The sequence below is a fragment of the Hermetia illucens genome, chromosome 3 (assembly GCF_905115235.1).
Source record: "Hermetia illucens chromosome 3, iHerIll2.2.curated.20191125, whole genome shotgun sequence".
Classification (NCBI taxonomy): Eukaryota; Metazoa; Arthropoda; class Insecta; order Diptera; family Stratiomyidae; genus Hermetia; species Hermetia illucens.
Window position 1 is genome coordinate 51924111 of NC_051851.1, and position 13544 is coordinate 51937654.

The 13544-nt window shown below is 40.5% G+C and overlaps 1 protein-coding gene across 11 annotated transcripts in view; it reads left to right on the forward strand.

Annotated features, from left to right (window-relative positions):
* Positions 1-13544, forward strand: part of LOC119650702 (tyrosine-protein kinase Fer) — a 132859-nt gene that overhangs the window by 118457 nt on the left and 858 nt on the right. For all 11 annotated transcript variants that reach the window (XM_038053695.1, XM_038053691.1, XM_038053690.1 and 8 more), the window contains 5 exons: positions 3233-3607; positions 12621-12834; positions 12897-12983; positions 13065-13193; positions 13249-13431. In XM_038053695.1, the coding sequence (XP_037909623.1) occupies positions 3233-3607; positions 12621-12834; positions 12897-12983; positions 13065-13193; positions 13249-13431 (988 nt within the window). The remainder of the gene's footprint in view (positions 1-3232; positions 3608-12620; positions 12835-12896; positions 12984-13064; positions 13194-13248; positions 13432-13544) is intronic.

The window sequence follows — 13544 nt, forward strand, 5'->3', positions numbered from 1 at the left end:
GGAAGTACTCCGCTTTCCGATTGTTCAAGTGTTGGTTTGTGCATTGACATACCAGCAATCTGGCGCATTCCTACTGCAATACTTGACCGGTTTATTTACTTCCTACGTTAAGTTCCGGATATCTGTCTGAAGGCGCAAAGGAGATCTAAGTCGAAGTCATCCAACTTCCACTACTTCCTACTTTCTTCTACCTTTTTGGTTTATATCATCTTAGCAATTCCTTCAGAGATCTCATTAGGATTTCCACTCAATATATCCCCAAAAATATCCTTCTCTGGTTTTTCCTTATGTACGAACATTAAATACCTAAACTTGTGCAATCGTAACGTTTTGGAGAGAGTGCTCCTCAACCTCCTTTGCTGAGGGTTTGACAAAGTAGATTTCACTATATCTGCCACTGGTATGTCGTTCACATATAAACAGTTTGACAACATTTTATTCTGGAAACCAATGAAACTATTTGTACAATATGTATTGATCATTTGTGCGCTCGGTTTCTCGGTTGTTCTCGTTCTCTTAACCGGAAATCTATCTTATAGATATATATATATATGGCTGCCATTCAACGTCTCGCCATTGGGTCGAAGCTTTTACTCTGCAAGACAATAATCTTTCCAGGCCCCATGTATTCCTCGGAGACTTGAGTTTTTAACAAGAAAAATTCTGAATACTTTGCCACGTCCGAGTGAAGAATCCTCCGAAAAATTGTTGGACCCCCTACATGAGGATGGATGATTCCGTACCTTATATAATGACGAAATTTATGAGCGATACCACGACCGGATAAAATCCGGCTCAATAGGTTGCAGTGAGCAGTTCAGTTATTCCATATGGTTGAGGATGATCCAGCCAAGAAAGTCTATAAGGGCAATATCTATGGTAGAAAAAAGAAGACGCGGCAGGCCTGGCGTAAGCGAAGACGTCGGACAACTTTTAAGCATATCGAATTGGTGGTCCTCGGCGCGAAAGCGGAGTATCTGGAGTTCCTTACTAAGGCAGGCCTAGACCGGATACCGGTGCACCGTTGATGACGATAATTGTAGCGGCTCTATCTTCTTATTTTAGGTCAATTTCAATGCTAGCTTGTTGTCAGTATGTACGTATGTTAACATTAACGAGGACGAAATCCATATCTAGGTCTATAGTCACTGTGGTCAATACTTTCTATAATTCCGGAAAGTATAGGTATGATAAACTTATTGCTTTATAAAGACAACCTTGTATTCCAGATTAAGTTTTATTATTCGGTTTTTCATTCGATTTCATTTCCTTTCGGACCTTTTTCATCACTTGAATCTACATAGTTTCAATCCGTCCTTCTATCGAGGTGGACTCCGAGGTAACCGCAGAACATCTGCCTTTCTTGAGGGTGAGAATCATGCGGGGCTCTTATGTCCATTTGCCTTTGAAACGCCTCTTTATTTACTTTCCGTGTTATTTTAGGTTTTGAGTTGTAACGCTGGATTAATATATGAATTCAAAATCGTCGTATTATCCGTAAACGTTGATAAGAGCAAATATCTAGTGGAAGATATTATAAATCCGACGCAGAGGAGATACAAAATAAGTCCGAACCGGATTCTTTTTAGAATTACAATTCTTTTTAGAATACAATATTCATTAGCCCTGAATTGCATTTGCTTTAACCTGAAAAAGATAATGACAATAGTCCATGAATATTAGTTGAAATGAGGTTTTTAACGTATATTTGAGCCAACATGTTAGATATCGCCTTCTGTTTGTAGTTAAGTCCAAAATTAATAGACCATTAGCTTAATCCCAACTACAATTTTATTTTATTATGTATATATATATTTCGGGAGCAACTTACTCCCTTCATCAGTACTTAGCATTAGCTTTGTACTGATGAAGGGAGTAAGTTGCTCCCGAAATATATATATACATAATAAAATAAAATTGTAGTTGGGATTAAGCTAATGGTATATTTGAGACAAATAATTTCTGTTATTGTATATTCCTCTGGAGTGCAGTGCTTAACATCTCCGTGCAATTTACTGTCGGAGTGGGTAGTATTGTAAAAGTGATGAATGAAAATTTTGAATATATTTTCTGCGGGGTCTACATATGTCGATCATATTGCTGGTTACAAAGTGTTGAAATATTCAATGACAATGGGTTTTTAAGTCACATTTTACTTGATTCTCAATTCATGTTGAGGGTAACTAGAGATAGACTCATTCGAAAAAGGGGCTCAACACGAGCGCTCACTATGGTTTAACTTGAGGGTCTAAAACAATCGAAAAGATTAAAAATCCTAATATTTACAATACATGCAGTTACTCAGTTCATTGTTCACTATGGTGGTAGTTTTAACTTTTCAAAGAATTCGTCGTCTATTTTTAAATTAAAGATATCGTCCACCTGTTGACATTTGGTATTCAAGCGCTTACTTTACTTCAATTAGAAAAAAATACTAATCAGATATCCTAAAAAGCTTCCTATTACTGACTAAGGGCATGGTCAATTTGATTAGCCGAATAAGTTTCAGTGTCAGGAGATCCCCATGCTTTTTGTTTACAATACAATTATTCAATAAAAAAGGCAAATAAAGAGAATTGTGAGGCTTGTGAACTATAAAAGCATCTATTGATCAAAATACTATCCCCTCTATGAATATGTTCTACACGAGCAAGCTACAATAGATTGAAGTAATAAAAACTTGTTGTTTCTTTTTCGTTGGTGTGGGTATTTATTCTTGCAAATACCGATATTTGGTTGGTTCCCGAAATATCGGTATTTGCAAGAATAAATACCCACACCAACGAAAAAGAAACAACAAGTTTTTATTACTTCAATTAATTAATCGTTGGAAACACCGCATAATTTCACTCTGAAGCTACAATAGTTCTCTCCTGTGAAAAATTAAGATAAACCCCGACGCTTACGATAGATAGAATTGATAGAAAATTCTCCAATAGGACCATGCTAAAACTTATTCATTACATCAAGAAGAGAAAAAATTAGATATTTCACTAATAGAAAACTAATTTAATTTCTTATCATATAAATTTAACTTAAAAACTATACATTCGCATATATTAATCTTTATAAAAATTACAATTTTCAGTGCCGCAAAATATTTCTTTTTTCTAATTTTCAGTTACTGGTAGAGTAAACATAAAATACATATTTGCACCAAATGTAGTGCTAGATATTTGCATGCCTCCACAATTCTTAACAGGATCTTTCTTATCCTTGATTTTACTTCCAGATGTCTTTTACCGGTAATCGTCCGCTGTACGAGGAAGAATGGTTCCATGGTGTTTTACCACGCGAAGAGGTTGTCAGACTGCTGAAAAACAAGGGTGATTTCTTAGTTCGTGAAACGATTCGGAATGACGAAAGTCAAATAGTGTTAAGTGTTAGTTGGAATGGTCATAAGCATTTCATAATTCAAACAACGGCGGATGGTCATTATCGTTTCGAAGGACCTCCTTTCCCTAGCATAAAGGAGTTAATTATGCATCAGCACCAGTCAGAATTACCGGTTACAGTTAAATCAGGAGCAATTCTCCGGCGGCCAGTTTTACGTGAACGATGGGAGCTGAGTAATGACGATGTGATTTTATTGGAGAAAATTGGAAGGGTAAGCCGTTTCCATATATATGTATATACATTTGATAATTAATGATTTGCTATTATATATATGGTTCCCATTTTCCCTTAAATGAGACATAGCGGAGCAACCACACCTAGTTTGTAATAACTAAAATGGGATTGCAGAATGATCTACGAACAATCCTAAATGGCCGGGGATGACTAAAGGGGGAGAGCTATCCCAAAAACCTAAGAAGATGGTGAAAATTGACCGTGAAGCTCCGTATTTCTGTTGAATTACAATGGTATTACTGTGAATGGCTATTGGTTTATGCCTGCTCTTAGAAATCGGTTGTACCAGTGCGGTCCAGGACCAGCATATAGTATTGCAATTAGTGAGGGTGACATCTGGGGCAGATGCTCTTGTTTTGCTAGGATAGTGAACCGTTGTTGAGAGATCTAAAATCTGATCTGCATATTCTGTTTGAAAGATGCCTCTATTTACTATTCTCTATGGAATCCCCAAGTATAAATGACCTGGCATTTAGGTTGCCCTTTATTATTGTGTTGGGTATTGCTCAGAAATTGAAATAGCTTGTCCAGTTCTACTTTGAAATTAGTCATGGTTGTATGTGGGGGCAATGGTGATGTTTGGATTAAGGTTCAGGGTCTTAGCGATAATGATGTCCATCTCGGTATCATAGGTTATTGGCCTTACATTTATGCCTTTGCGAAACGCGAGGGCAACTCCACAATAGCCATCCTCTCTGAATTTGTACATAAGACTGAAACCTTTTAAGGGGGTCATCCCGTGTGTCGGGTTCGAGAAATCGATTTTTTTTTTTTGCATGAATTGTATCTATATATAGTGGAGAATATGTGGGCAAAGGGATTTTCCGATATTCCGAGTCCTTGAGAAATTACAGGGTTAAACAGGTAAGGAGTTTGCAGCCGCGGCTAGTGTACTCGGTGAGAAAGAGGATCGAATCTTTTTTTAACTGTTAGTTTTTTACCTGAGCCTTATAAATTTGAACACAGGTATAAATATAAAAGGATGAAAAACCAATCAATTGTCTAAACTTATTTGCTGTTTGGAAAAAAAAGGATAATCCAGTCTAGAGTGAGCATTGAAAGGCTTTCAAGCTATACTCAGTTATATTTTGTAGTAAGTATTGTGCTGTTTGTGTGTTCAGTGATTTTTTTAAATGGATCGTACGAAGGGAGATTGCTTTACCGTTCAATGTCATGCTCGCACTAAAAAACGAGTATTTCATGGGAATCGATACTTATTAGAGAAGAAAAAGGACTTCGCATCAACATCAGCAAAGAAGCTTTTAGCAAGCATGAAAATGGATGTTCCAATTGCGATAAGTTTTGTATATTGTATATTGGATTTTGCTGGAGTTTTCTCCGGCATTTCTGCAAATTTCTGTGTACGTAGTAGTAAAAAAGGAATACGAAGGACATGTCGAGAAAAGAATGGGAACGCGGCTTAGAAATGCAAAGAAGAATCACAAAGGCATTGGTGGAAAAGGGGCTGGAAAACTTATTGATAAGGACCTCACTACATTTTCTGGACTAGCTATTCGTCGACACGCAAATTCGATAGAAGGAATGAAGTAAGAAATTTGGGAAACTTTCTTCCCTAAATGTTCTACAGACGAAAATCCTCAGCATCAAAATTGTCCAGCAGGCGAGGGCAGTTGGTGCAATGGCGCAAAGCGGAAGCTAAAGGAGAACTGGATAGTTTCCACCACGAGAAGGCACTTTTGACTGAAGAAGTTCAAACAGTCATCAAACCAATCTACGAAGATTTGTCACGAGATGATCTCTTAAACAGATGTTTAGGAGCAGAGACCAGAATAACAATAAGTCGTTAAATCTGGACTTTCGCTCCTAAACACCCTCATTCTGGGGCCAAGGTCGTAGAAATAGCCACTTTTCTGGCTGTAATTATTTTCAATGAAGGATTAAATGGCATTCTCAAAATCCTAGTGACAATGGGATGTCAAGTTGGTCACATATGTCAGGTTTATGCCGAATGCCGTAATGAAGCGCGAATTTGGCGGTCCGAACGACGATCGACTGACCTCGCTAAAAGAGCCACAATTGACACCAGAGAGCAACAATCGGCCTTACAAGACTTTTTTGAAGAAACGGAGGGTGCTCTCTATGGATCAGGTATAGCAGATTAATGGTGAGCTAAAATTTTACTGTTGATAATCACATTTAAATTTTCAAATGTGTTTTTCTCGAAACTGCATCTTGAAAATCGGCTGCCACCATAGCTCAAAATCTATCCAACCAAATTCTTTGAAATTTTCACGGCTTCTTTAGTACATATTTCTACGGTCCGCAAACTAGGATAATTGCAATCGGACTTGTAGTTTTTTTTATTCATAAAAAAAGCCGTAAAAAAACACCAAAATCCAAAAAATTAAGTTTAAAAGCCCACCAAAAATTTACCTTTAAATAAAAAAAGTGAAGTGGCGGCGGCTTTACGGTTTCTTACCAGGACAGAGGCAAATCGTCAGACGCTGCCTCACCTCTGCCCTGGGAGCAGCGTGACCGTAGCGGCAGAGGTGAGGCAGCGTCTGACGATTTGCCTCTGTCCTGGTAAGAAACCGTAAAGCCGCCGCCACTTCACTTTTTTTAAAAAGTTTGGGTGCAAGCCCAGCGAGGGGTCCGTGGACCAGAAAAGAAGGAGTAAGTTGCTCCTCAATTGGTCCGGTCCTGCATTAAGTTGATGCGGACTTAGGACCCCTCTTCATTCTCAAAACGAATATTTCAGCCATGGCCAGCTTTGGTCAGCAAGGCGGATTTGCGCTCAATATAATTCGTAGGCATGTCGTGTTTTACGAATTATATAAAGGAGCATTCAACATCTGCGAGCCGCTACGGTCACGCTGCTCCCAGGGCAGAGGTGAGGCAGCGTCTGACGATTTGCCTCTGTCCTGGTAAGAAACCGTAAAGCCGCCGCCACTTCACTTTTTTTAAAAAGTTTGGGTGCAAGCCCAGCGAGGGGTCCGTGGACCAGAAAAGAAGGAGTAAGTTGCTCCTCAATTGGTCCGGTCCTGCATTAAGTTGATGCGGACTTAGGACCCCTCTTCATTCTCAAAACGAATATTTCAGCCATGGCCAGCTTTGGTCAGCAAGGCGGATTTGCGCTCAATATAATTCGTAGGCATGTCGTGTTTTACGAATTATATAAAGGAGCATTCAACATCTGCGAGCCGCTACGGTCACGCTGCTCCCAGGGCAGAGGTGAGGCAGCGTCTGACGATTTGCCTCTGTCCTGGTAAGAAACCGTAAAGCCGCCGCCACTTCACTTTTTTTAAAAAGTTTGGGTGCAAGCCCAGCGAGGGGTCCGTGGACCAGAAAAGAAGGAGTAAGTTGCTCCTCAATTGGTCCGGTCCTGCATTAAGTTGATGCGGACTTAGGACCCCTCTTCATTCTCAAAACGAATATTTCAGCCATGGCCAGCTTTGGTCAGCAAGGCGGATTTGCGCTCAATATAATTCGTAGGCATGTCGTGTTTTACGAATTATATAAAGGAGCATTCAACATCTGCGAGCCGCTACGGTCACGCTGCTCCCAGGGCAGAGGTGAGGCAGCGTCTGACGATTTGCCTCTGTCCTGGTAAGAAACCGTAAAGCCGCCGCCACTTCACTTTTTTTAAAAAGTTTGGGTGCAAGCCCAGCGAGGGGTCCGTGGACCAGAAAAGAAGGAGTAAGTTGCTCCTCAATTGGTCCGGTCCTGCATTAAGTTGATGCGGACTTAGGACCCCTCTTCATTCTCAAAACGAATTACCTTTAAATATTTTCTAATTATCCCAGTTTGCGGACCGTGGAATATTGTCCACATTAAAATGCCGTTTAGTTTTTTTCGCTCAGATGAACACAGCGCCCTCCAGCGTGGCAGCAGAAAAACACCTTTTTTTGGAGATGGGTGCATAAAATAACACCTATTCCGAAAATTAGCTAAGAAATCAAGCTGAAAAATTTATCACATATACTAGAGATATCAATAAACATATGGTGAAAAAATCACGTTTCTATCTTTATCCAGTCCTTCAAAATAATTTTTCAAAAAAAGGCAAAAAAAAACGGCCTTCACACGGGATGACCCCCTTAAGTAACGAGAATGAGGGGACGTGATGTTGAGTTTGTCAGTCTGTTTTTTAATTTTTTGTATGTCTTCTGTCAAAGATGGATCTTGTATCTTTGAAGAGATGCTGTTCATGAGTTTAAGAATTTGCAACAAAACTTTCTGATACTCGGATACAACCGTGTAGGTTGGTTGTTCAAAAACAGGATGGTTTGGCGTAGGTGGTTCTTGATAGTCGCCTTTGGGAAAGGGTGTTCTGGTGTTCGGTCGTGGATTTGGTTTAACTGCAGAACTGAATTATTTACTCCCTCTGATGGTTCTGTTGAACTCATTTTAAGCATTCCTCGTCCAATTGTTCGGACTTGCTCTTTTCTCCGGCGGAGGAAGGCAACATCACAATCAACATCGCAGTCCAATGAATCATAATAATTAACTTTTTTGGTAACTTCTCTCATAGAGATATTTTTTACTGCTGCCGTCTTGATGATCGTCAAATGTTCGACCCAGATAGTGCAATTTCTGCCCCTGGCGTCATGGTCTGACTTACCAGATAGAGCACATTTTTTTTTCGCAAGAGTTGCCATCACACTGATATTTAGGACTTCTTGTCCATTAATCTTGTCTATGTATGTCGTGGGATTGCTTCTCTCCACATATACTGTGTACGCTTTACATTGAGCGTTCTCGCTGTATTTGTACACTGGGGTTGTTTGCTCCATAGGAGCTATATTTTGCTTCTCCATTGAAGAAAAGATTTTGCTTAGGTCCTGAGACTGGGTAACCTCAGGGAAAGCTTTGAGTTGAGCCGTGGCTGGTAGAAATCAAAAGATTCTCTCTTTCCTGGTTAGGCCATAGCCACCGACTTCTGTTGGGCTTTTGAACTGTGGCCCTACAGGTGCCTGAGGAGATGTTGGCATTTGGGAGATGGACTGGTCTAAATTTATTTTCCCCTTGTCCAGGGGTTGACATTCCCTAACCTCCATGGCCTATCTTGACTGAGGCAGAAATGCAGGGGAAAACACACACCAAAGAATACAGAAACAAATTTCTACTTACAAGGTTTGATTGGATGTAAGGGCAGAAATAAAACTTAAGCACTCACCTTTTTTTAGCAGGAACAGATTCACAGCCAAAAGAACAAAACAAAAAGAAACACGGTTTATTACACCCACGCAGATAGGCAAAAAGAGATTTAACTTCAAACTAAACAACAGTTTGTATCGACAAACACGAAGTGTGTCCGCCAACGGCAGATGTCACGAAACAAGGGGATTCCATAAGTTACCTCAGCTATGACAAATGGCTAATCGGTAACTTCAAAGGGGATGAATTGGTCTCGTCAGTTGTCAATTTCTGGCCAGTTGTTAAATTAAAAATCTAAATATTTTGAGCTTGTACTTCTCAGGTTGCAGTTCCCCATTAAATTGTTTATTAAAATTATGGCCACTTTATTTTGAGCTGTAGAAGCGAAATTATATTCAGGTTGACGACGATAGATGCTGGTGTGAGACTGTGCCGCTTCAAAAGTCTATATGAAAACGTTGTCCGTTGCCGAAGTTTCCGAGGGTGCTGGTAGCTAACTGAGGGTTGGGAATGTTCGATCCATTTTGGATGTCTATTCCCCACTATTATCACTCTCTCAGCGGTCCACATACATGGGCCTCTCCAGACGGGACCACTTTCAACCAAATTGACGACGTGTTGATCGAACGCCGCCACCTCACAGCCTTGATGAATGTCAGAACATATAGGGAGGCCAATATAGACTCGGATCACTATCTCGTTGGCATGGTACTCCGAGCTCGAATAACAATACCACCAATACCACAACAAATGATCTTCACAACCACCTGAAGAACGTTATCATTGATACGGCCACAAAGATACTTGGCCCCAGTCGCAAGAAAAGCCGGAACGGCTGCTTTGACGATGAATGTAAGCTAGCAACGGAATGGAAGAATGCCGCATACCGAGTAATGTTGCATTCTCACAGAACGCGGGCACGCGCAGAGACTTATCACGAACTCCGTCGAGCGGAGAAGCGACTTCACAGACAGAAAAAGGAAGCTTGAGAGAACCAACAAGTTTGTGAACTAGAAAAGTACAGGGTGCAACCGCACCAGGCGCGGAAGTTTTACCAACAAGTCAGCAGGATGAAGCCTTATACACCTCGATGCTCATCCTGCCGAGACAAAGAGGGAAATCTGATTTCCGACAGAATGGGCATATTGGAGTGATGGGTTGAGTACTTTGATGAGCTACTAAACAACCAGAACATCGGCGAGTTGGAGGTCCCGCCAACTGAAGACGACGGACAAATACTGCTACCACCAAGTGTAGGAGAAACAGTCCGTGCAATTCGTCGGCTTAAAAATCATAAGTCGCCAGGAGCCGATGGAATTACAGCCGAATTGGTTAAATATGGAGTCGACCAGTTACACCAAGTGGTTCATCAACTTGTGCTCAAGCTATGAGACAGCGAATCAATGTCTGACGATTGGCAACGAGGCATTATCTGTCTCATTCATAAAAAGGGAGATGTCACACAGTGCAACAATTATAGAGGTATCACGTTGCTGAGTACCATCTATAAGATATTCTCCGCTATCTTGTTAGGCTGGATAGCCCCATATGCCCAGAACATCATTGGCCCATACCAAAGAGACTTCACTCCAGGCAAATCAGCAACAGATCAAGGGATGGAAAAACTGTTGGAATATGGACAACAATTGCGCCATCTATTCATCGACTTTAAAGCCGCCTATGAAAGCATAGCCAGGGTGAAACTGTACACGGCCAAGAGAGAATTTGGTATCCCAAAGAAATTTATAAGACTGACTAGGCTGACCCTGACCAATGTGCGAGGCAAAATAAAAGCAGCAGGATCACTCTCAAGACCAATCGACATCAACAACGGTCTACGACAAGGGGATGCCCTATCATCCCCCTCTTTAACCTGGCCCTGGAGAAAGTGATCCGTGATGCTGGGGTAAATGCAAGAGGTACGATCCTCTTAAAGTCCACCCAACTACTGGCCTATCCAGATCGAGCAGGCGGCGACTTCTTGGGCTGCACATCAATGAAGGCAAGACAAAGTATATGGTGGTAACATCAGCACCGAAAACCAACCAACCAACAACATCAAACCGCACCGGTCAAACCGGAAGAATAAGAATAGGAGAATATAACTTTGAGACCGTTGATAACTTCTCCTATCTAGGGTGGAAAATCACAACCGATAACAGTTACGATGAAGAAATCCGCGCACGGTTGTTGTCAGCCAACAGAGCCTATTTCAGCTTGCGAAAACTGTTCCGCTCGAAATGTCCCACCATAGGGTCAAAGCTCTTACTGTACAAGACAATAATCTTGCCAGTCCTCATGTATTCCTCGGGGACTTGGGTTCTTAGCAAGAAAAATTGCGAACTTTTGGCCGCGTTCGAGAGAAGAATCGTCCGAAGAATTTAGGCCCCCTACAGGAGGACAGACGATTCCGTAGTCTACATAACGACGGAAATCTATGAGCGATATAATGACCATCAGGTTGTGGATAAAATCCGGCTCAATAGGTTACGGTGGGCGAGTCACTTAATCCGTATGAATGAGGATGATCCAACCCGGAAAGTCTATAATGGCAATATCTATGATAGAAAATGAAGACAAGGCAGACCCTGCCTAAGATGGAGCGATGTCGTAGGGCAGGACGCCAGACAGCTTTTAGCGATATCGAATTGGTGGACCTCGGCCCAAAACCGGGATGTCTGGAGTTCCTCATTAAGGCAGGCCTAGACCGGATACCGGTTGTTGCGCCGTTGATGATGATGATGATGATTATCACTCTGGCTGTTGCCGGAGAAGAAACTGTTCAGATAGGATCACTCGCCGTAGCAATTGCGTATCAATGAGATGGTGCTTGAAAGCAAGATTTTGAACCGAAAGTGGTGCTGTAATATGCTGCTTCCAATTCGCATCCAAAATGGATGACGAAACAAATACCTCCTTCCTTTGATCGGGGTTGGTCAGATCTTGGGCGTTTAGGGAATGGTTGCTTTAGTCTGAGGACTCAGCTGCTAAAAGGAGCATTATTCTCGGAAATATTATTAAAAAAATATTCTATAAATATTATTCGAAATATTCGTGGGGAACACTATTGCTAAAACTCCTTTCGAACAAAGTCAAGCAGCGTACCAGCAGGCCTAGTAAAAATATGTAAACAGAAAAATCAGAAAATCTTCGCAGCATTTATTCATCTAAATGCAACTTTTGACCAATTAATCTGTAAGCCGATTTCATTAGACTACTACAGAGTTAGCACAAACTCTCGAAAGAAATTGTTCCCCTTAATTTCTCAACCAAATTCCAAATGAACTCTGCACCTCCTATGGCTTCCCATAATTCCATTAGCTCCACTTTTGTTTGCTGTTTAAATCGGTGGCCTTGAGAATGAAACTGCCAGGAAGCATAAACGTGAGCACCTTACACATTATGCTTTAGCACTATGCACACAACTTGATCATCCTCGGGATCAAGTGTGATATACTTGCAGGAAGTTACACTGAAACCGTTCCAACGCACAATAAAAACAAGGATGTCACCTTTCTTGCAGTTCAACTTCAAATTGTATAGCATAGTTCGCAAAGGAATTGTCGCACTCTCTATGTTACGCTATTTGCGTGTAGGAGAGAAGTGGATGTGATTCTGCAGGGTTATATCTGGGAGAATCAGAAAGTACTGTCATTTATCTGTGATCTTTTGAATCCATGAAATTTTTAAGATGGCATTATAGAAGCGTTTTCTTCTGGAACATTATTTTTAAGAGTGGTATAAGGCGTTTTTTTATGAAAGGAAACAATATCGTTATAAGTTATAAATATCTCAACTAAAACACAAGCTAGCAAAAGCCCTTCTCTTTACTGTTCATCGGTGTTTATTCATTAAATTAAATTTATTTTCAGGGTAACTTTGGGGACGTATATAAAGCAAAACTGAAATCAACGAAACAGGATGTAGCAGTCAAAACCTGCCGAATGACCCTACCTGAAGAGCAGAAGCGGAAGTTTCTTCAGGAGGGCAGAATATTAAAACAATACGATCATCCCAATATAGTGAAATTGATTGGAATTTGTGTTCAAAAACAACCCATAATGATTGTTATGGAATTAGTACCAGGTATTTTCAAAATAAGACACATACTAATGCCTATTCTAACAAATTGCACAAACCCCTTACAGGTGGATCATTGCTCAATTTCCTTCGTAAAAATGCAAACACGTTTACCTCTAAACAGCTAATGGGAATGTGTAAAGATGCTGCAGCAGGTTAGCTCAAACTGATTTTCTAAATGTCGGACTATTAAATCCTTTGTCACCTTTGTCTAATGCTCTCATTATTTTCTGCAGGAATGAGATACTTAGAATCCAAGAATTGCATCCACCGCGACTTAGCCGCCCGAAATTGTTTGATTGACTTTGAAAACTCTGTAAAAATCTCAGATTTTGGAATGTCCCGCGAAGAGGAAGAATACATAGGTAAGCCAGTAAAATCGTACTATAGAAGCAAAGGTAATTTACATATCAATTTCAGTCTCTGATGGTATGAAGCAGATCCCAGTCAAATGGACAGCACCAGAAGCCTTGAATTTTGGAAAATACACATCACTATGTGATGTGTGGTCGTATGGTATTTTAATGTGGGAAATATTTTCAAAAGGTAACACCCCTTATTCGGGTATGAGTAATTCAAGTGCTCGTGAGCGAATTGATGCAGGTTAGTACTTAGATTAATATCGTCTGTTGAATCCAACTTATACACAACTAAAAGATAATCAGCATTTTCTACTTACTAACTTTATTGAAAAATAAATAAATAATAAGTATAAT